The sequence below is a fragment of the Paralichthys olivaceus genome, chromosome 21, assembly GCF_024713975.1.
Source record: "Paralichthys olivaceus isolate ysfri-2021 chromosome 21, ASM2471397v2, whole genome shotgun sequence".
NCBI lineage: Eukaryota > Metazoa > Chordata > Actinopteri > Pleuronectiformes > Paralichthyidae > Paralichthys > Paralichthys olivaceus.
In genome coordinates this window covers 11085365-11106004 of record NC_091113.1, presented here as the reverse complement: position 1 = coordinate 11106004, position 20640 = coordinate 11085365, and the positions used below count along the sequence as shown (strand labels likewise).

The 20640-nt window shown below is 43.7% G+C and overlaps 1 protein-coding gene across 8 annotated transcripts in view; it reads right to left on the bottom strand.

Annotated features, from left to right (window-relative positions):
• Positions 1-20640, bottom strand: part of raraa (retinoic acid receptor, alpha a) — a 140103-nt gene that overhangs the window by 64069 nt on the left and 55394 nt on the right. For all 8 annotated transcript variants that reach the window (XM_069517096.1, XM_069517100.1, XM_069517098.1 and 5 more), the window contains one exon: positions 12823-13646. In XM_069517096.1, the coding sequence (XP_069373197.1) occupies positions 12823-12976 (154 nt within the window). In that variant the 5' untranslated portion in view covers positions 12977-13646. The remainder of the gene's footprint in view (positions 1-12822; positions 13647-20640) is intronic.

Below are 20640 nucleotides of genomic sequence, written 5' to 3'. Positions count from 1 at the left end.
AAATCAAGACCTTACAGAAAATAATTTTTGTCTTTTAATGGCCTCCCCAGCGTTTGAAGTTTCTCAAGGGACAGCTAGCTTTGAAGTCTGCGAGGGGAGGAGCGAACTTCCCTCAGTGTGTGTGTGTGTGTGTGTGTGTGTGTGTGTGTGTCTGTGTGTAAGCATTCATTCCGTTGCCTTCACAAAGTCCTGAAACTCAACACCTGAGGTGCTCCTGACCAAAGTAAAAGCCACGTGAAGCTCCGGCATATAAAATAGCTGCCGATGGAGACATCAAAACGATACAAACAAACTCACATTCAAATTCTTCTCAACAATATTTCTCATGGCTACAACAATAACAATCCTCAGACCAACTCATAACTTAACTGAAGAGAGACAAGAGCATGACTCATTGCTATGTACGATTAAAGGGATAATTAAACATTTTGGGAAATATGCTTATTTGTTAGGATTGATAACAGTCTCATGTCTGTTTGGTAAATACAAAGCTACAGTCAGCAGATGTGTAGAGTATAACACAGTAATTAGTGAGCTTCTGGTGCTAATATGTGGACTTTGTGAACTTGTACAGAGGCTGAAGCCGTCGAAATGCTTGATATATTTGTCATTGCACGTGCCAACTGTAATGTCGACACAATGCCTCTCCTTTTCATACTTGCGCTAAGTGAGGTCTTTTTCTAAATAATAGTTGTCGCCGCTGAGAAAAATAAACCACACAGGCAGAAAAAGACAAAAATGAGGAAAAACACAAACAGAAATGTTTTGGCACCGGCTTGTTTCCTCAAGGAGCAATGCTTCAGGCTTGTGGACGCTTCTTTGCCTAGACACACCAGTCGCAGTTGTTTTTCCAAATTTTTCAGCAGAATGCCTCGTCATTATCGACAGTCTCTGCAACCTTGCTCCAGGAACCACCTGTGACTCTCTATGTTCCAGGTCTTGTTTGCAGAATCATGCTCCATCCATGTTGCGCTAATTTTTGTGAATTATGTGAATTGTGTGGGCCACTGTGCACTAGCAAGAATGGTGAGCATAAACTAAGCTCAGGTGATTCTCCCTGTTTCCAGTACAACTACAATTGTGCGTCACAAAACTGCTTTTGCTATCTATAGAGTAATTATATTTACATTTATAAAGGGAGCGGGGGCTAAGAGCAGTAAGAGCTCTTGATCTCCCAAGAGAGGACAACAACAGTAGAGATTATAGAGAGAAAAAGAGAAGAGGTCTCTAAATGAATGTCCAAGGACGCTCCTTCTTGTTCGAGGCCTATTCGAGGAGTTTATTCAGCTACAGCAACATGGCTCAACTTTGGGCGGGATGGGTTTTTTTTAGTCCACAGCCAAACACAAAGTAAGAAATGGACAGATGTGCATGCCCGCGCACAGACACGCGCACACAAAGCACCAAAAAGGAAAACTACGTCAGTTTCTGGGCATACAGTATGAGCAGCCAGAGCAAATGTGTCGACAGACAGACGACTACCTTCATGATAAAGACTTAAAATATTCTCCTCAAAACGTTTTCCCCTGGAGCTCTTCCACTACTTTCCATGTGCACCTTCTGTCCAAGTGATCTGGTTTTGACATAAAGGCTATTTTTCAAAGGTCTGAGAGGCGCTGGCTTTGACAACACATCTGCCAGGACTGAGTGCTTTCTTTTTTCAGCATTGGGCGTGGGAGGAGCCGAGAGGCCATATACTTGTCTTCCCAGCAAAAAACCACCTAATGCAGTCCAGAAACATGCACTCACTGGCTTTGCTCTGTTCACAACTGTGGCACATGCACACAGAAAGACAGTATATACCACTTTTGTTTGACAACCAAACCTCAAGGACATAATAGACCCAAGCAAACTTTTAAATTAATAAAGGTGTGGACCTTTCCTTGACTTAATCAAATGCTAAAACACACTTGTCCTGCACACACCCATGAGAACTTCAGTTGGTACACTGAGTCAAACCAACTCCCTGACAAACAGTGTACACAGCTCAACTATCCTCCCTATTTGAATCTCACAGCCTCTAGGAATGCCTGGCTGGATAGGTGGGTGGGTGGAAAGATGGATTCTGCTCTAATATCTTTTGGATGATGGAGATGGAGATGGAAAGAATGAAAAATATACAGGAAGAGACTGATGAAGGGCTTACTGTGGGGAGATAGAGAGGAGAAAGAAGATACGTAGGCTGGGGAGGGAAAACAAGTACTTTGAAAGTCTACAACAGGCCAGGAAGACGACCTGAGTGGGATAAAACCAAAGGTAGATTGAGATCTGAGGTGCTGAGAGCAAGAGTTTGGCCAAGTGCTTACAGGAAATAGTCCTGTTTGATGAGTAAATATTGAATCAGCGAAATCCCATCTCCACCAGAGCCTGACCTCTGCCTCCCTCTGTTCCTCTCCTTCTCTGTGTTAACTGTAAACACAGAAATTGAACGTACAGTCTGGGGCATAAACAAGTCAGCTGGCATCATTTAAAACTGCATATGCACAATTGCACTTCTAAGAAACAGAAGTATTCAGGATTGTGTCGAGAGATAAAAGTTAAAAAGCAATCCCCCCCACCTGCATTTGGCTGGAGGTATTTCAGTAAAGTCAGTGGTCATTTGTGTACCATGTGAATCTGCTACTGATTCTTTGGTGAAGGCTATGTCTGGGCCTGCTGTGATTTAAGATGCCTGCAGGGGCCATTTACTTCCCTCATCCGCGCTTGATCTTTCTCTCCCTCTTTCTAACCGTGTCTTCAGTCCTGTCTCTTTCTTTCAAAGAATGAACGATTAGAGGGGGCTCAGGGTCAGAGAGGCAGGTCTTGAGTTTGACCTTAGGTATGCGGTGTTGCTCTGTGACTTTCTCTGTGATCAGTCACCTTTCAGATGTCCTCTCACACCACAGACTCACAAACATGAGAATGTGTGAGTCAGAGCCTGAGAGCAAGCGCTCACTTAATATAACTTGGACCTTTGTTTATTCTAGCCATCATTTCTATTATTCTTTCCATCAGTCAGATTTCAAGTAGAGATGTTCTGATACCGATACCAGCACTCCGAAAATGCCAGCGAGTATGCACATCTATGTATCAATCTGATACAAGTCTTTAAAGTACATTATTTTCTTATTTTCCCAGAAATGATTTACTTTCTTCACCGCTCTAAAACAGCAGTTGTGCTGCACTGTCTCTAGTAAGTACTGTTTTTAGAGCAGTGAAGAATAAGTGGGGTTTTTTTGTGTAGCATTAGCCAGTTGTACTGTAAAGCATGAATGTTTATTAGAGAGCTTGGATCAAAACTATAAAGATAATCTGTTTTCTCTTCCAAATAAGTTTGGTTAACGATAATGTGTTTATGGCTTTTTCAAACAGCCACATTTGGAGGTGGTGTGAAGCAATAATCATTTAAAATTGGGGAGTTGAGCAAACATTGAGACACTGTTTCGTTCTCTTTCAAGGGGAAGAGGTTTCAGATGCTGTTCGAATCCTCCAACAAGCACTTCATTTGAAGCATGCTGACCCCTGACGGATGACCAAGTGCGGCTGGTTTGGCTTCTCCTGAACCCTCAGAAGAGTGTTTCCGATGACAAACTGCAGCTTTCCTTAAATGCCTTGCTATGGGATATTTTGCCTGTTTATGGTTTTTCTTGGGTGCACAGTGTACACAAAACAAGCGGCTGATCAAAAGGCTTATTGCTGCTGTTGTGTAACTATGTGGTGCTGGTGCTTCGTCAATGGGTATTTTGTAAGCTTCAACAATAAAAAAATATGCAAAAACCACGTGCTGGTTTTCTGCAGCAATTCCAAGTTGGACAATCTGTTATTGACTATTCCCGCAGGTTTGTCTGAGTTAAAAGACAAAAGAAATGTTTGGTAGTCAGTGATCAATCTCTTTCAATGTCTGAGGAATTCCTCGGCAGCTCCACCGGATCGGATCAGTTTCACAACCATCAACAGTTTGTGTGCGAGAGCTACACTGTAAATCCCTCACAGTCTAATCCATCTAACATAACACTGGGATAAAAACAGAAGATAATCAAGATATAATCCATGGCAGGGAGGCTACCACTGAAGATGACTGGTAGCTCTGTGCTGTCCAGTATATCATGCTCACTTCACTTTTGTTATATAGCTCAGAATAACTAGGTTATGACAGTAATAAAAACAGCCCTAGGACTTAAAAGGCCACAGTAACAGCATGCTCATGGTACACAGTTCTGAAGCTGCTGCGACCGTGAGAGTGTGTGAGCATCTGTTTGTTGCATGGGACAGGCCAAATTAGGGGACTAATCAAGGCATAATGCAAACCAGTTGTTTCGAAGGCAATTTCAAATGGAGAGTAAAGATGTGTAACTAATCACATCCTGCCTGTATGCGTGTTTCTACCCGCGTTCTCCGCCTGGCCCCCATTATAAGTCCGTAGAAATTCTGTAGAATTTGATGTGTGAACACAGCGATCGAGAATGGGGGTGGGGGTTGATTAGGCTTCTAACGTGTGACAGACGCAAAAATGAAAAAAAAAGGAAACAAATATATATCCTTAAAGAGACAGGAGCTAGAATAGAGCATTTCAGACTAAAAAGAGAGGTGCAGGAATGGACGGTATGAGGACAGTGATGTGTTTTCTTAACATCGAATGAGAAATGTTTCTAAAGTTGACATTTTATTTGCTTTGAGGGTTTCCTTTAACCCAGTATAATGAAACACAGTAGAACAAATTTGAAGCACTCTGTATCGAGGTGTTCACTACTCAACTTGATGTGATGCTTCACATCCTGACGGAAAAAGGCAGCAGGAGCCCGAGGCTGTGTGAAAAGGTGCCGTAACAAAGACTTGTCTTTCCCAAAACTGAAAAGATTAATGAGTAAACCAGCCTAATTCAGAAGGTTCCACGGCTTTACATGTGTATGTGTTCTGTAGTCTCTGGAATACTAATGATGATCTAAACACAGCACAATTCATTTTGCATTGGTTCGGTGGTACGCTTAGCCCTGCAATGTGCTAATGCTGCCTCAAGTGCATTATCTTTGCACTCCAAGGTGGCTATGTGCTAATGCTAGCAAACAAGCCTGAGGTTAAGTGTAGCCAGGGGCCCCTTAGAGAGGTGCCAAAAGAGAGCTGGTGGCCCCATAAGCCTTCGCTGAACAGAGCTCTCTTAGCCCCTTTGCGCAACACAGCTAGCCATTGTGCTAGGCTGAAAAAGCACATTAGCCGCAGAGAAAAGGGCTTTTCCTCTGAAACCCCCTCGGACAACAAGCAAAGCTCTGCTTGATAATTCAATCACTCTTTTGAGCTGTGCAGAGCAAAACTGCATAACCTCTGAGAAACTTCCTCAGCTCCCTCCTTTCCTTCCCTTGTTCATCTCCTTCCATTAGGTAACTGCCCTATATTTTACAGATGCTGTCATTCCTGCTGCTTATCAAAGGACAATAGAGGAATGATGCTTGTGAGAGAGCCATTGACATTTGAATGTATGCAGCAATGTGAATTATGGCTGTGTGCAATGGGTGCTGCAAAAAGGGCATAAGAAGATAGATATATTTGTGTGTGTGCATGTGTGCCTGTATGCCTGCATGTGTGTGTGTGTGTGTGTATTTTGGGGTAGGGAATAAAAGAGATAAAAGGGAGGAGAAGAGGGTCAGTGCGAGAGTGGGTTGAAGCAAAGGATAGGAAAGCCATAGAGAAAGAGAGAGGGGGGAAAAAACGGGGGGGGGGGTTCTTATCGTTTTACCCTTGTCTTGACTTCCTTGCAGGGCCTTTGAAGAGAGCCGGAATAGAGATACGCTGGCACATCAGAGAGAGATTTAGATTATGCCAGTGTTTACCCAACTGAGTGCTGCATGGCTGCTGGCGACAGTCTGCTAGTTTTGAAGCTGTTATGGCCCAACCACAGCTTAAAGAGCTCGCCGCTCCAAACATAACACCCAAGCTGCAGAGGAGGGTTTTCTGTCTGTGCTCTTGTGTCAGCGTGTGTGTATGTAACACATGTGTGCATGTACATGCCAGTTAGTGTGAATGTTTATGAGAGATAGCGTGTGTCCTTGTATTCCTAATAGAGCGAGTGGTGCAATCTGCCTGTTTTTGAGTGTGTGTGTGTGTGTGTGTGTGTGTGTGTAGTACTCTGAAAATGGAGCCATCCATCGGATTATGAGTAGACAGCTCTTTAAAAAAGGAAGGACTGTATTTGCATAAGCAGCCATGGAAGGGAAAAGCCTATAGAAAGAAAGACAGGCAGTGAGAGAGAGAGAGGGGATGAGAAAAAAGGGGGTTGGGGGCTGAAGGGATAGTGGACCACACTTGCCAAGCCACTTTGGGATAAATCCTGTGGCAGGGATCTAGTATTCTGGGCAGCGATTTGGCCCTGGGTCTCCTCAAAGCAAATGGAAAATAACAGGCTGCGAGTAAATAGGTGGCAGGGTAATGATAGCTCTGTCAAGTCCTAAGGTGGAGAAAGGGAGGGTGGGAAGAAAGAGGGATCATAGTAAATGAGAGAGAGAGGTGGGGAGTAAGGCCTGGGTTATACTCCATTGCAGACGTGTAAACAAACAGCTGCTGACTTCATGGACATCATGACACATGTGGAGTTCAGAGTCTACTGGACAGTATATATTCTAAGCATACACACTATGAATCAAGTCAAGTTTCGATCAAAGCATGGCCAAAAACCAGTGCACCTGCCAAGACATTGATGTCTTTATATTCTATTAAAGATGAATTGTTGAGGGAAGTGAAAGATCTCCTCACATGGGTTCACTTCAGTTTCAGCGTCCTTTTTTGTTTTTCAGCTCATGTGCAACTGGAACCTTTGTAATGGAAATCTAATCAGAATGTACGGTGACAGCTAAAGCTTTGTCCTTTCCGTCTATCCATTCCATCCTGGATAGGTTGACTTTGCAATGCAGGGCTGACATTCAGAGACAAACAACCATTCACTCTCATATTCCTACCGATGTTCTCCAATTGACCTAAAACACATATCTGTAAGTCTTAGGAGAAATCCAGAGTACCTGGAGAAAACCTCTGTACCTTCGTGTGTGTACTGGTGCTGAAAGTATAAGACGTAATCTGGGCATACAGGATGAAAGAAAGATAAGTGTGGATGAATGAGGCAAGAAAAGAGAGGAGTGATGAAGGGAGGGAAGAAGAGTGGAGCTGAAAAAATGAGGAGGAACAAGAGAAGAATAGAGGCCAAAAGAGAAAGAGTGAGGAGGGATAGATATGGGGGAAGACCAGAGGGCCTGTGGAAAAGGTGATGTGTTTTCTTGAGGGAGCCCCTTTTGGCAGAGCTTGCTGGCACGAGGCTGGCACAGCACACGGGTGCTGCCAAGCCTGTGTGTGTGTTTGTGTGTGTGTGTGTGTGTGTGTGCGCCCAGGGCTCTCACTTCTGTCACATCTGCACAGAAGGCTTGCATCTCTATCTTGCTTCTCTGTCGGCCTCTCTCATATTTCTGTTCACCGCTTTGCTTTCACCCTATTTCTTCACTCTGCCAGGCGTGTTCCTACATACACACTTTGATCCACAACAGAATCCCCATCTTGGCCACACACAATCAGATGTACACATAAACCCGCTCCACCTAATGTATAGTGACACCGGTGTATCCTGGTGGACTGTTGCTGCCAGTAAGATGTGAGGCCAGGAGCATAACATAGTTTGTAATTACTCGAGCATCAGTATTGATTAGAGCAGCACTGAGTTATTGTCTAATTCACTTTGCATCTTTTTTCAATATCTGCACAAGATGGAGTGTGTTTTCCTGCCTCAGCCTTGTGTCCTCTATAATTACATCCGTTTTGAGCAATGTGCCCTGTATGCACAAGTTAGGAAGTAGGGGCACAGAGTTTGGGCAGGTGGATGGACAGGGATTGAGTCAGACTTAAATGATACAGACCTTTAATTAAAGTTTGCTTCTATAATGACTGTAACTATAATCTAGAAGCCATATGCAAAAGAACGACAATGTTTTGGAACAGTGCTCTCTTAAGCCTCATTCACACTACGTGATTTTTTAACGACTTAAAATGCGTTATTTCGGAGCTCTTTTTGAACTGCACGTCTGTAATTCATGCAATATAAACGCACGACTGCAAGCACGCCAATGACAATTGCACACTCATCAGCCGACTTTGAAAGCGTATTGTATCGCGTCGGCTTTAAAATGCAAACATTGTCTCGACATTGTTAATTATTTGTAAATAATTCACTTAATTGCCTAACTGCTATAATTTCCCGGTGGTTGAGCCTGCAATTACATGTGTAGTGCATAAGTGTACAAAAATGTCTCTAATACATCTACAATAAGTCACAATAACTTAACTGAAATATGGTAATAATAATCATGTTCTTCTTAAATCAATTTATTTCAAAACTACATATTGAAAAAAAAATTAGAGGTCACATTAAAAGGAAATAGTTGTATGTGCTTTCAGAGAAACAGGAACAGAATTATTTAAATAGTTGGTGGAGAAAGTTGTACCCTTTATGTAACCACTGTTTGATTCATTACAATGAAGACATGCATTTAACCTTTTGAAACTAACTTATTTGTTATCTGGTTCAACACAAAGGATAAAACTGCTTCAGCTACTTGTGATTTGGCAATTATCTCAAAGTAGCATCAGAGACAATTACTTCTTTGAAAATTTAAGAATAGGATAGTCCTTGTGCTCATTTCACAGCCTCCCAGTGCTCTGCAGTTAATTAACAAGGTCATTAAGCTCGGGTGAATGAGTGCTACGCTGCCATGCTAGATGTGTTTTACATGCCATGTTTAATAAGCCTGCATCCTCGCCATCAAGAGTATCGGCACCCCTCAAATGACTTTCCAATAATGACAAGCAGCTCCCCAGAGGTGCTGTTTCTGTGTGTGAGTGTGTGTGCGTCCTTCTGAAGTGGCTAAACGGCTGGTACCTGGTAGCCTGATTGAAAAAAAAAAGTGCCTCAGTCAATAGAGTGCATGTTTGCGTGGTATTCACACACACTTTGGATTGCTGCCAAAGGGGAGCACATCGCAAGTGTTCCTCATGTCATTATCCTTATCCACGAGCCTTGTGTGTGTATGTTGAAGTAAGTGTGAGTGTGTGTGTGTGTTTTTGCCACCCATGGCGTGTACTGACATGCACCCTTGATTCCTGCAGACCACCGGGGCAGAGAGGAACCACCTGTCTGTCCAGAAACCAGCGCACACACGCTCACAAACACACACTTTGCCCAACATTAGCATATCCATATTTACCAATGGTCAATGCATTCCACCACCGGCTGCTTAATGGGATACGGGATAGGTGACACGCACCCACACAAGCTTCCTTGAGGTCTGAAAATATCCCTTCATATCTCTCCTACTGGTCCAAAAGTACATTCATAAATGCCATTTTGTGCCCCCTAATAAGTCAAAGGCGATGGTGCTTATGTGTGTTAGCCACACTAGGAAACGCTCCTGTACCAAGCAATTACTGTGGCTGCTGAAACAAGAGCGCTCTGTGGGGAAAAGCCAATTAGTCCGCTGTGGCAGCAGGTAGCAAGCTGGCTCCATTCATTATGATCCCTCATAACACCATGCTAATGTAATAGCACAGTGTTCGAGCTGGTGACAGACAGCAGAGGGCTTTAGTGATAATAACACGATCAATAGTTAGGCTGTCATGGCCAGATAGTTTTGTATTCACACAGGCGCGTGGTGTCAAGGATTTATTCAAAAACGCTAATGAAATTTGTGCATATCTACGTGTGGGCGTAATGAGCCCATATTGTCGGATGCTGGATGTGGATATTTGTGCAATGCAGCACCGTGCGCGTTTGTATGTGTGTGTGTGAGATCAATCCATAGTGATAATATTCAGTTAACTAATAAAGCTGCAGGCAATAAATGTAATATCAATATCTGAAACTGATCTGCTCTGGTGCGTAACCTAACCTTATGATTTCCAGATAATGTGATGTGAAGACATAACCCAGGAGGCTCTAGCTGGAGACACACACACACAGAAAGAGAGTGTGTTGTACGCTGACATGAACCCTTCTGCTCTGCTTGGTCCAAATAATTGGTCTATTGTGGTTTGCTAAAAGAAGCTGAGGAAGAAGAGGTGGACGACTCTGAGAACACATTGGAGGAAGATAAGTATGAACAAAAGAGAGAGCCCAGAAAGAGAAGAAGACAGAAAAAAGGGGTCTTCTACTGATATTGATGGAAAAGGATTTCAGCATCTCAACTCCATTATCCATTATACGTCTCGCTCACTTAGAGCAAAAATAAAGCTGAAAGAAAGTTCAGTGAGGAAGACTTTCTTCTTGTACATGCCTTGTTGTTCCATTGGGGCGTGTTGCAGAGCTCAACGTTTCTTGAAGTAACGGAAGCAATCAAACAAATTTGACCTCAACTCTCGATAACCGGTCATCTCCCTTCAACCATCAGAGGCCTTCATGAGTTGTCCCAACTACGTGCTCCATTCTTCCCCATCACCGTCTCCTACATATCCCAAGCCCGTAACTTAAATTTCATTCTAATTTAATCATCCTCTTTTTTTTAACTGCACAGGAAGAAACAACAATCACAAGGTCAAGCTACATTATTCATTCTGCACAAACACATGCAGGTAGTCATGTGGATTTACCCGAACTGAAAACTCTGCCACATTAACATCCATCAAGACACTTGGCTTTCTTGACTCTAATCTGACATTCTGTAAGATCCACACAAACTGGCTCTCGCTCTCTCTCTTCTCCCCCCTCCCTCAGCACATACTCACTCTCTGTCTTTCTCTCTTTCGTCACTGCTCGGCATTGAACGGAGTGGGTAATGGCTTGGCTTCAAGTGTGAGTGTGTGAAAATGTGAGCGAAAAAGAAAAAAGAAAAGAAAAAAACGAGGTGTTTGAGCAAGAGGGAGGCTGAGAGAAATGATCTGCCAGAAAAGTGGATAGGTGGAGGAGGAAGAGAAAGTGGCGAAGGTGGTGTGTCCGTGTCACAGTGAGTGGAGGAAGACACATGTGGTTCTGTTGCTTTGTGTGTGTGTGTGTGTGTGAGAGAGAGAGCATATGTGAGTTATGTTTGCAGTTATCTGCATGCGAGGAGGAGCAGGAGTGAGATAAAACGAGCCAGCAGGAGTTTTCCACGTGTGTGTATGTGTAAGTGTGTAAGTGTGTGTGTACTCGTGCTCGTCAGGAAGCTGTGGTGTCCATGGCTCTCCAATGTTTACAGACAGGAAATGTTTGTCCAGGCAAGAGGGAAGGAACCTTGCCGCCCTGCATGGCAAACACTGGGAGAGTGAACACACACGCACACGCACACACACAGAGACATAAACAGAAGCACACACACTCTTGCAGCAGTGTAAAAAGAGGAACCTGATGGGAATTCCAGTCTTTGTGAGTGAGGCTGGGTATATGCTATTGGGGAAGTGGGAGTGACTGGGCTGGGCCCTAACTGTTCTTCACTTCCCTCCACGTTGGCTGCCAACACAAACTCCAGCAGATAGAAAGTCAATACACTGACCCCATCTGAACCTGTGAGAGTGCGGCAGCAGTCTGCCAGGCCTGTCCACGCCAATACACACCACCTGATTGTACATCTGCACCACTAACTGCATTCCCTTAGTTCATATTTCTGCTGCTGCCAGTGCCGTTTAATTGATTATCTGCCTGTTTGTCGGTGTTACTCAGTGTGCTGTGAGAGGCAGGGATTGTACCAGCGAGTTCCAAAGCACTTTTGGTATTCTGATTTGCAGTCAGTGGCAGTGGTGCTATTCATATTATACTGGATTCATTCATACTTCCACTCCACTGCATTTTAAATTGCAATATTTGAATTAATTATCCACTACTTGTGTTATCTATAATTAAGAGCTGCTTTGCAGAGTTTCAACTTTTTGAAAAATTTTGTGGACAGCACAACATCATTTTTACACATTAAGATGTGGCAGAGCAGCAAGATTATTAGGTAATCTCTCAGTCTGTCATTCATGGGATGAAAATCAATCTCCAGAAAATTCATCAAACTAGAAACAATTATTTAAACATTTTCTTATAATGCAGTAGTTCTAAAGCCATGCTGCACCATGTACACTATACAATAAGGTAGATACAATTGCTTATTACAAAGCTCGACCAGCCATAATATCAACATAATGCTCATAGATCATAACATCAATAATGGAAATAATATGTGATATACTTTTCAATAATACAACTCTGAAAAGGACCATTCTGCTTAATAAACACTTCGGGTTCTGCGGTTTTTACCTGAGCCAATCTGATCTGAATTCTTCTTCCACAACTGTTCATGGTTAAACAAATGTTCTGGAGTATAAATAATAGATGACAGAGCAGCTTCTCTTTCCTTTGAATACAAAATAAGTAACTTTGCAAGGGAGCTTTTGATTGATTGTGCAAAGGAGTTGCACCATGAAGGTTGGATTCAGAGACAGCATTTGTGAGATTTATTTTAGCAGCACTTGCCAAATTTGTGCTACCCAAATAAACAACGCTCCTTTCTGGCTGTCCTGCCTCATTTGCATGTGATGTTTCTGAGCGTGTATGTGTGTGTTGATGTGTGTGGGCGTGTAAATTAAGGACAGTGCTGGAGGCGATGTGCGTGTACCACTCTCTGTTACCAACAGACACATTTTTACTTAGAAATGATCCAAACAGGATGAGATGAAAGTGTCTTTTTACAAGCAGACTCACGCATATACGTGCACACTCATTGTCAGGGAGTTATGCAGGGAACATGAGCCACAGTCTCACAAGCAAATGAGGACACATACAAGGGAAAGTAAAACTTCTGCACAATAACGACAGCAAGGACATGAACCAGCAATAAAAGGGAAAAGACAGAGTTTACTTACTGGCTGGCGAAGGGGTGCTATACCCACTGAGGGACAGTCCTGGCAGGGCTGGAGGCGATAGGCTCCCCAACATATGGGGAAAGAAGTAGGAGTAGGTGGGCATAGGGAAGCCGTTGAGGTGGGGGCCCGGCAGCGGGTTGCCCTTCCCAGCCATGATGGCTCAGTCCACCCTCCAGTCACAAACAGACCTCACAAAAAAAACACCTTAACAATACCAAAAGCGCCAAAGAGGAGTCAGTGTGTATTCCTGTACAGATTTAATCCCCCATAGGGAGGCGGCATGAGTAGGTATTCCAAAAGACTTGTCAGATGAAGTTTGTAAAAATCCCCTTATGGTCTGGAAGCGGGTCCTTAAAAACGGCTGTTGAAGATGTCCAAAATCCTGCTGGTTTACTGACTGTGTGTTCAGGCTTGAGTTACTAAGGACACAAAGATTTCAAAAAAAGAGACCCAGGGTAGAGGTATGAAAGGGGACTGTAGAGAGTTTTAACCTTCCTTTCTCTGGTATTGTGAAACAAGCTGAAAGGCCTTATTTGCGAGAGGCGCTGGGGAGGCTGGAAAGCAGCACGGCCATTCCTTATCTTCAAGATGAAGGAGCAGAGAGAGACAGAAGGCAAGTTGAGTCAAGAACAGGTGACTTTGATGACTGCAGTGAGGCGGGGTGATAGTGGTGATAGGGGCGCTAGTGGTTGCGATGCTTCCACAGGAGCGTAGGTTTACTCTTCCACTGCAGCGTGCTTGTACGGAATGCGAAGATCACATGATGCCAAAACAAAGCTCTTCTCTTTGGACGGGCTTCCTCTTTGCAGTTGCACAGCCTCTGCCTATGGAAAAAAAGAGAAAGAGAGAGAGAGATCACTTGGTGCTGCAGTGACAAGGTAAAGAGATCACTTGCCTTTGTACTGAAGCACTTGAGCAAAGCAGCTCTTTTCTTTTGATGCTAATTAATGGTAATGTCTCATCAGAAATGTTACAAAAACACCCCATCCGCCTTAATTATCTAATGGAGTGTTAAAACTGTGAGGAGAGCAGCGGGCGTCTGATGTCTCAGCGCCGCTTTGTGTGCTCATACGTGCGCTCATTAACGGTAACAGACTACAAATACTGCAGGAGACAAGCCAAAACATAAATGAAGGGAGCAACACGAAAGAAAACTTTGCTAATTACACCAGTTGCAGGAGCCAGAGGTGAGACCCAAAGCGCCGTTCTGGGACCACTAGAGATTTCTGCAGCAGAGTTTACTTCCAAATTAAGACCAAGACATGTACAAACAGACCTGTAATCATCAGAGAAAGCATGAGCTCACACAACAGCACTGACAAACACCCTGAGAGCACAATTATCATAAAGCCCATCGCAAGCACCGCAACATAAGCAGTAGTAAGAGAGAAGCTATTTCTCCGAACAGCTTGTCATAACATGAGCATAACTTATATTTTACTGTAATGACCCTTTTAAGAGTCAGTGGATGCAATGCACAGCAGTAAAACTAAGAAGCATTTCATTGCACACACACACACACTGAATAAGCAGGGGGAATGTGTCTTTGCACAAGCAGTGTTGCTGCTCAGGAATGTGCTACTCTAACATGAATCACACCAGGACATCATGGATGAACTCTTGCAAAGAGTGAGGGGTCAAGTCAGATATGTTTGTGTGCCTGTTCCCACTTGTGTGATGTACATAAAGCATCAGGGTATGACAGGGGAGTGGGGAGCGCTGGTGGCAGCATTGTGTAGATGGGTGACAAATGAAAGGAAAAAGCCTGATTTATCTCTGCCTCTAAAAGCCTCTGAAACTCTACTGGAGAGATTAACACCGTTCTTACAAAATATATTGCATCATTTGGTGCTTGAATAATGTGATGGAGAGGGCAGGTCCAAAATCACAAGACCAAAAAACATTAAAAGCCCTGAAATAACTCAATATCACCAAGAGGAACAACTTTCTCATCTGATCAGGCATCATTGTTTGTGGTTACTTGGAAATCTTTACTTAACAGGGTGGACATTATTTGTCACTGAACACCATCTTCACTAGAGCATTTGATGTGTTATAAAACATTCAGAAGCTATAAATGAAACCATTGTCCTTCAACAAACAAAGTTGGTGGTGTGAGTCTTTGTCTAAGCAGTGGCACAGGTTCATCATAACCATCTTTGATTGCAGGGACATTCTTTGGAACTGTCTGAAAGCTGATTCCATAGAGACTCAGTGCAAGACGTGAGCATGTGTGTGCATGTGTGTGTAACTATACACCTACACATAGGAGAATGAGTAACTACTTATGGGACTGAGGCACCAAACTGCAGTAGAGTTGTGAGTTTGTGCTTGTAGGTGTGTGTACAGTGCAGGTAGTGGATGTGGAGCCCCAATATGTCTCTTTATCAGACGAAGAGTGGATTTTATTGGCTTGGCCTTCTATTAGACGCTAGTTTTTATTGATTGTTGCTCTGTCGTCACCCTGTCACAGAGAGCTGGTGTGTGTGGTGATCAGGACTGAGAGCTGCATGAGTTTGTATTAGTGCGAAAGCTTTACTAGCGTTTTTAAAGCCCACAGGAGTTGGGTATATTTTTATTTGCTTTTAAAGCCCCTCCCTTCTCTCTCTCTCTCTCCTGAACAGCCTCCCCATTAAACCAGAAGAGAGTTAAGAGTCGAAGAGGATATATAACAATATTATTTCTGGTTCTATACAATACAAAGTGATACACAATCATTAGCATTATGAACTTAAGCCTGGACACACTCCACATTGTACACTTGCACGATCATGTAAAATGCATTAGCATTGTCAAAAATATAGAGAAGTGAAGTGATGTAAAACCATATAAAATGTATTTGAATGCACCAGCCAGAGGCTACAGATGGTGAACTGGGTCTTTTAATGAGGAACTATACCACTCACTGGGACACCAAGAGGACCGACTGGCTGGAAATGGGCCACTTCCTTCATCATTATCATTACAGCATCTAGTGCGGGCACCATGAGAGGCTACTCTGAATGATAAGCAGCATCACACATTACCATGCACTTACACCAGCAGTAACTTTGTTGTGGGGCATCCATAACGGATTCTTTTTACTGGTGTCAGAGTGCATAGATAGAGATAGAGGGATACTGTTGCAGCTTCTCTTATATTTTGTGAGGGATGGGTGCAGACACATCGGACTTAAAGGAAGCCAAAGTTCCAACTCACATTTTGATTTAAATTTAGGGTGTTTTCAAACCTGAAAGTAGGGACCATGGTCAGAACCAAAGTTGGCATCATTGTTACATTGTTTACAATTGACCAGGTTCATTTTAATTTCACCCTGCACTTAGAATCAGAAAATCATCCCCCAAAAATGTCCACACTGCCAACAAAATTGCTGCATGAAGACAGAACATCAACATTATGTCTGTGTGGGAAAGCACCCGGCAGGTAAGATTAAATTAATCACATCTAATATCTATCTTTCCCATATCATGAGCAAATATTTGTAAAACAATGTTGTAAGTGTGTTGCATTTTTCTAAATTTGATCTTGTATTATTTATTATATATTGGCGCATACATTGCATCTGTGGGCCCATTTATTATTTTATTACCTTTAAACATTTTTAAATATTGATTTATTCCACAAAACATCTGTATGAGTTCAAACTGAATCTGTTGCATCAGAGATTTTCATGAATGAGGCCCAGTGTCCGCAGCTGGGAAAAGACAAACATTTTCTGATGCATGATGTAAACAATGTTTAAGTGGTACAGCTGAAGCATTTCAAACACGGCGTACAAACAGAAGTACTTTTTGCACATGCACAGAGGCGTGCGGACACACACACACACACACACACACACACACACACACACACACATACACACACAAACGTGTAACTGAGCACCTGTATAATCCCTTTACCTGCATTAAGGACAAACCACACACTCACATAAGAGGCACAAAGATCAGACACACACCACTATATGAGGAATCATGGCACAACTGGGGGGTCAATATAATCTGCTGTGAAAACCGCACATGCAACACCAAAGCTGGTAAAGCTGCTGACACGCACTTCACATCCTCCTTCCTGTCAACGCACACAAACCAATCACAATTCCCACAAACAGCTGGATGTTCTGATCCTGCATTTGACAGGGTCCGCTGGCACACAACCGTAAACATGCAACATGTCAAATCACACATACACACACGCACTTTAAGTTTGTACATACACATGTTTATATGTGCATAAATAAAGAGCATATGCATGCACACACACACACCGACACACACACACAAGAGCAGACATCTAATATTTTCCACCTTTCACTGTGCACACATCTCTATTCTCCTGTTGTCCTTAACCCACACTAGCACATGCAAAAGCACACACCCACTCATACAACTGCATTCACGCAAACACACTAATCTCTCATCACTTCCTCTGACAGGGCGCACTCGAATCTCTGCAGCAGGTGCCTCCCACTGTATGATGTATGTGTTCTATATGGTGCGGCTGACACACAAGGTCGTTGTTATGGAGAAGAACAAACTGGAGCAGTTGTGTGTATAATGCTGTGCAGCTGCTGGTCTCCCTTGTTGTATAGATGTCCCTGAGTGCTGTCGAGGCCGACATGATACATCTCATATGAACATGCATGAGTACAAACACTGAAGATGGTAAGACATGCGTAACCAACAGGAATGTTCACTTTCTGAACGCCTGTGATACATGTACGTCTAAAAAATTTACTCACGGACTTGCTTTATGCACACACTGGAGACTAAAAACAGACACGAGTCTGAGATGACGAGGTGATGCAATAGCCTAGCCTATAGAAGTGCTCAGGGACCCTGGGGCCTGGAATGGAGCCATTAATGTATATCTTTTCAAAGAGTTCCTAATGATTCCTCTACAGCCTTTACTTGTATAGCTTTATTCATCCCCTTTACCATTATACAGCTAGCCCATATCTGCCAAATTCATTTCAACATACTCAAGAGCAAACAGGCAAGGTGCTGTACAGAGGGCACCTCCTGAGGGAATGTATGTGATCACTTACAGCAGGAGGAAAAAATAAACAAACAATCTGGGTCACTTGGTCTTAACTCTGTGTTTGGCATGTAACGGGCCGAGAGAAGGGAGAGTCAGAGGTCGCGAGGCACGAGAGACTGTAATTGATTGTGACAGCAAACGCTGAATTAATAATCGGGAAAAGCAGCAAATGGCAGCATGAGGTCGCGGTGGATGGGCAGATAACGCGGCGAACACAGCCACAGGGGACGGGAGATGCAACGCGTGGCATACACATTCCAGCGTGCACGTAAATGGACAAGACGTGCATGTTTGGATGTGCACACGCTTCAAAAAGCACAAACGCACACATGTCCACGCAGTTCAACTCACAAACATATGCATACATGTACACAGGTGTGCACACATACTGTCAAAGTTTTAGAGAGGTCAGTGGCAGAAAGTTTAACACACACTCAATAGCTTGAAAAAGCACAACGCAATGCATGACATAAAAACAACAGACACACACACACACATCTCTTCTATATAATCAATTATTACTGATATAGGTGCTGCCAGTGCTACATATCACCGATGTGTGCAGCTGGCGGTCCGTGGCAGCAGCTCTTCACCTCAGTGCTAATGAGTTCAGTAAAACTAGTCACATGGTGATGTTAATGCTACACAAAGCGTGACTGTGGAGTCCGTTAGCTGCTGATAAGAGAAGCTAAGCTGCTTAAACAATACAGTCACTGTTTGTTATTTAAGGAAATGTTATTGCTCTGTAACAGCATCATGCGATGTTATAAACCCAGACGGTACACTGAAAAACCTGCAATAGACAGTATTTCACCATTTCACTATGACCTAAGAATTTCACTGTAATGTCCTGAGGAGAAAACTCATGGATTTGTACAAAGATCTCTCCACAGGTAAGACCAAAAGTTGCTACCCGCAGTGGGTTGTCAGTCTTTAACAGCACAGACTGAGCTCTGACTCTGGCTGGATTTGCAGTGGTACACATGATGCTAGTCGCTGAAGCACGATGCACTAAACCTTTTATGAGCACAGCAGCGTGGGTGGACATATACTGTACCTCACAATTGAGACAGGACATGGCAAGAGTGAATGAGCATGTGTGCATATGCATATGTGTATACTGTTTGTATAGTTTGTAAACTGTGTATCAACAAGTGTCTGAGTTAATGGGTGGTGTGTGTAGCCGTGCATGCAGCCTTTGTGTGTTCTTGTGTGTGTCATATCCTAAACCACATGTGCATGTCATCTATGTGCCTGGGGGAGAGACTTAAAGAAGAGCACTGCATTTACTGTAAGTTACTAGTTCAGATGGGGTGGGTTATATGGGGTGTGGGTTATTCTCACATGATCTTGCCAATGTCGGATAATGCAGCTGCCTCGCAAGGTAACCTTGCAACTACCTGAGCCAACAATACTTCCACTTCGATGCTCCTTCCACCTGCGTTGCTCCGAGATGGTCAGAATCCTCATGAGTTGAGGCATTGCGGGTGAGAGAGCCGGAGGTGGGAGCTACTTCTCGATGACAGCCAGACAGTGTGGTGCTAGAGGGCTAAAGGGTGCTAAGTGCACATCCAGGGAGGTGAGAATCCTCAGCCGTTTTGCCAAGGCCCCCTATGGGGTGAGTCCACTTGTCAGCAAAGCAGGCTAGGTGACATTTCTGCCTCACCTCAGAAAGGTCAGCCTTTAATGATCTCAAATGCCAACAAGCACTGCACCTGCAAAAAATAAACCCAGGGATGAGTGGTGTATGTGTGTCAGGGTAAGATGGTAACCTTCTTCCCACACACAAAATGAGCGCTGCTGTGGCTGTCGGTGCAGAACTGGACCATCTGCCCACCCGCATGCATGTGTGTAGACCCATAAACACACCCACGCACACACACAGCACACCCCTGACAGATGCTCACCCACACTATAGCTAACCGTGTCCACCAAAGTAAGTCTGCCAACCCACCAATTAAATAAAGAGTATCAGATGAAGAGTGTTAAATCCCAGGAACACCAGCAGCTTCTAGGAACATCCGTGTACAAATAGGCTGCCTGCAGCATAGGTAGACGGTTTATAGACCTATACATAGACGAGGAGCATGAACCAGTGCTTCTGCTAAATATGGGTCAGCTGCAGAATGTGAAGCACAGCTGAGATTGCTTTATTTATCAGTAATGGGGGTATAGGGGTGTTCTTGCAAAATTCTCCATGAAGCAAGCCAGTTTATTTCCGGTGAGAATGCCTTGTTGAAAAAAACTGCAGGCGTCTCTGGCAGAGCACGACATGCAGCATTTGCTTTCGAGCTGCTCACTGTAGCTATTCAGCTTGGTCAATATTTGCAGGGGGCTATGGTAACAGATAAGCTCCCACACCCGCATAAACACACTGCCCTGTATGCTTAACGCTCAGCCCCACACACACACAAAAACCAACACTCTGCCCAGAAAGTCCCACTCGTGCTCAAAGGAGGTCGAGGAGACAAAGGACTATAGATCATCGGTGTGGACGGCGTGTGGCGAGCTCCTTGCATCCAGGTCTTTCTGGCATTTTTCTCTCATTCTGAGAAAACATGGAGGGCCGGTCCCTATTGTTTACACAGCTGGCTCCATGGAAAGGATTGCTTAATATGAAATATGAAGAGAGTGGAGAGGTGAGAGCAAGAGAGCTGGAAAGAAAAAAACCGAGGGAGCCAAGAGAGAGGGGTGGGGTGGGAGGAGATAAAAGGGCCAACGCAGAGAGGGAGTTAAAGGCTGAACATGCTCTGGATTGGGCGACATTGGAAGTAAGCA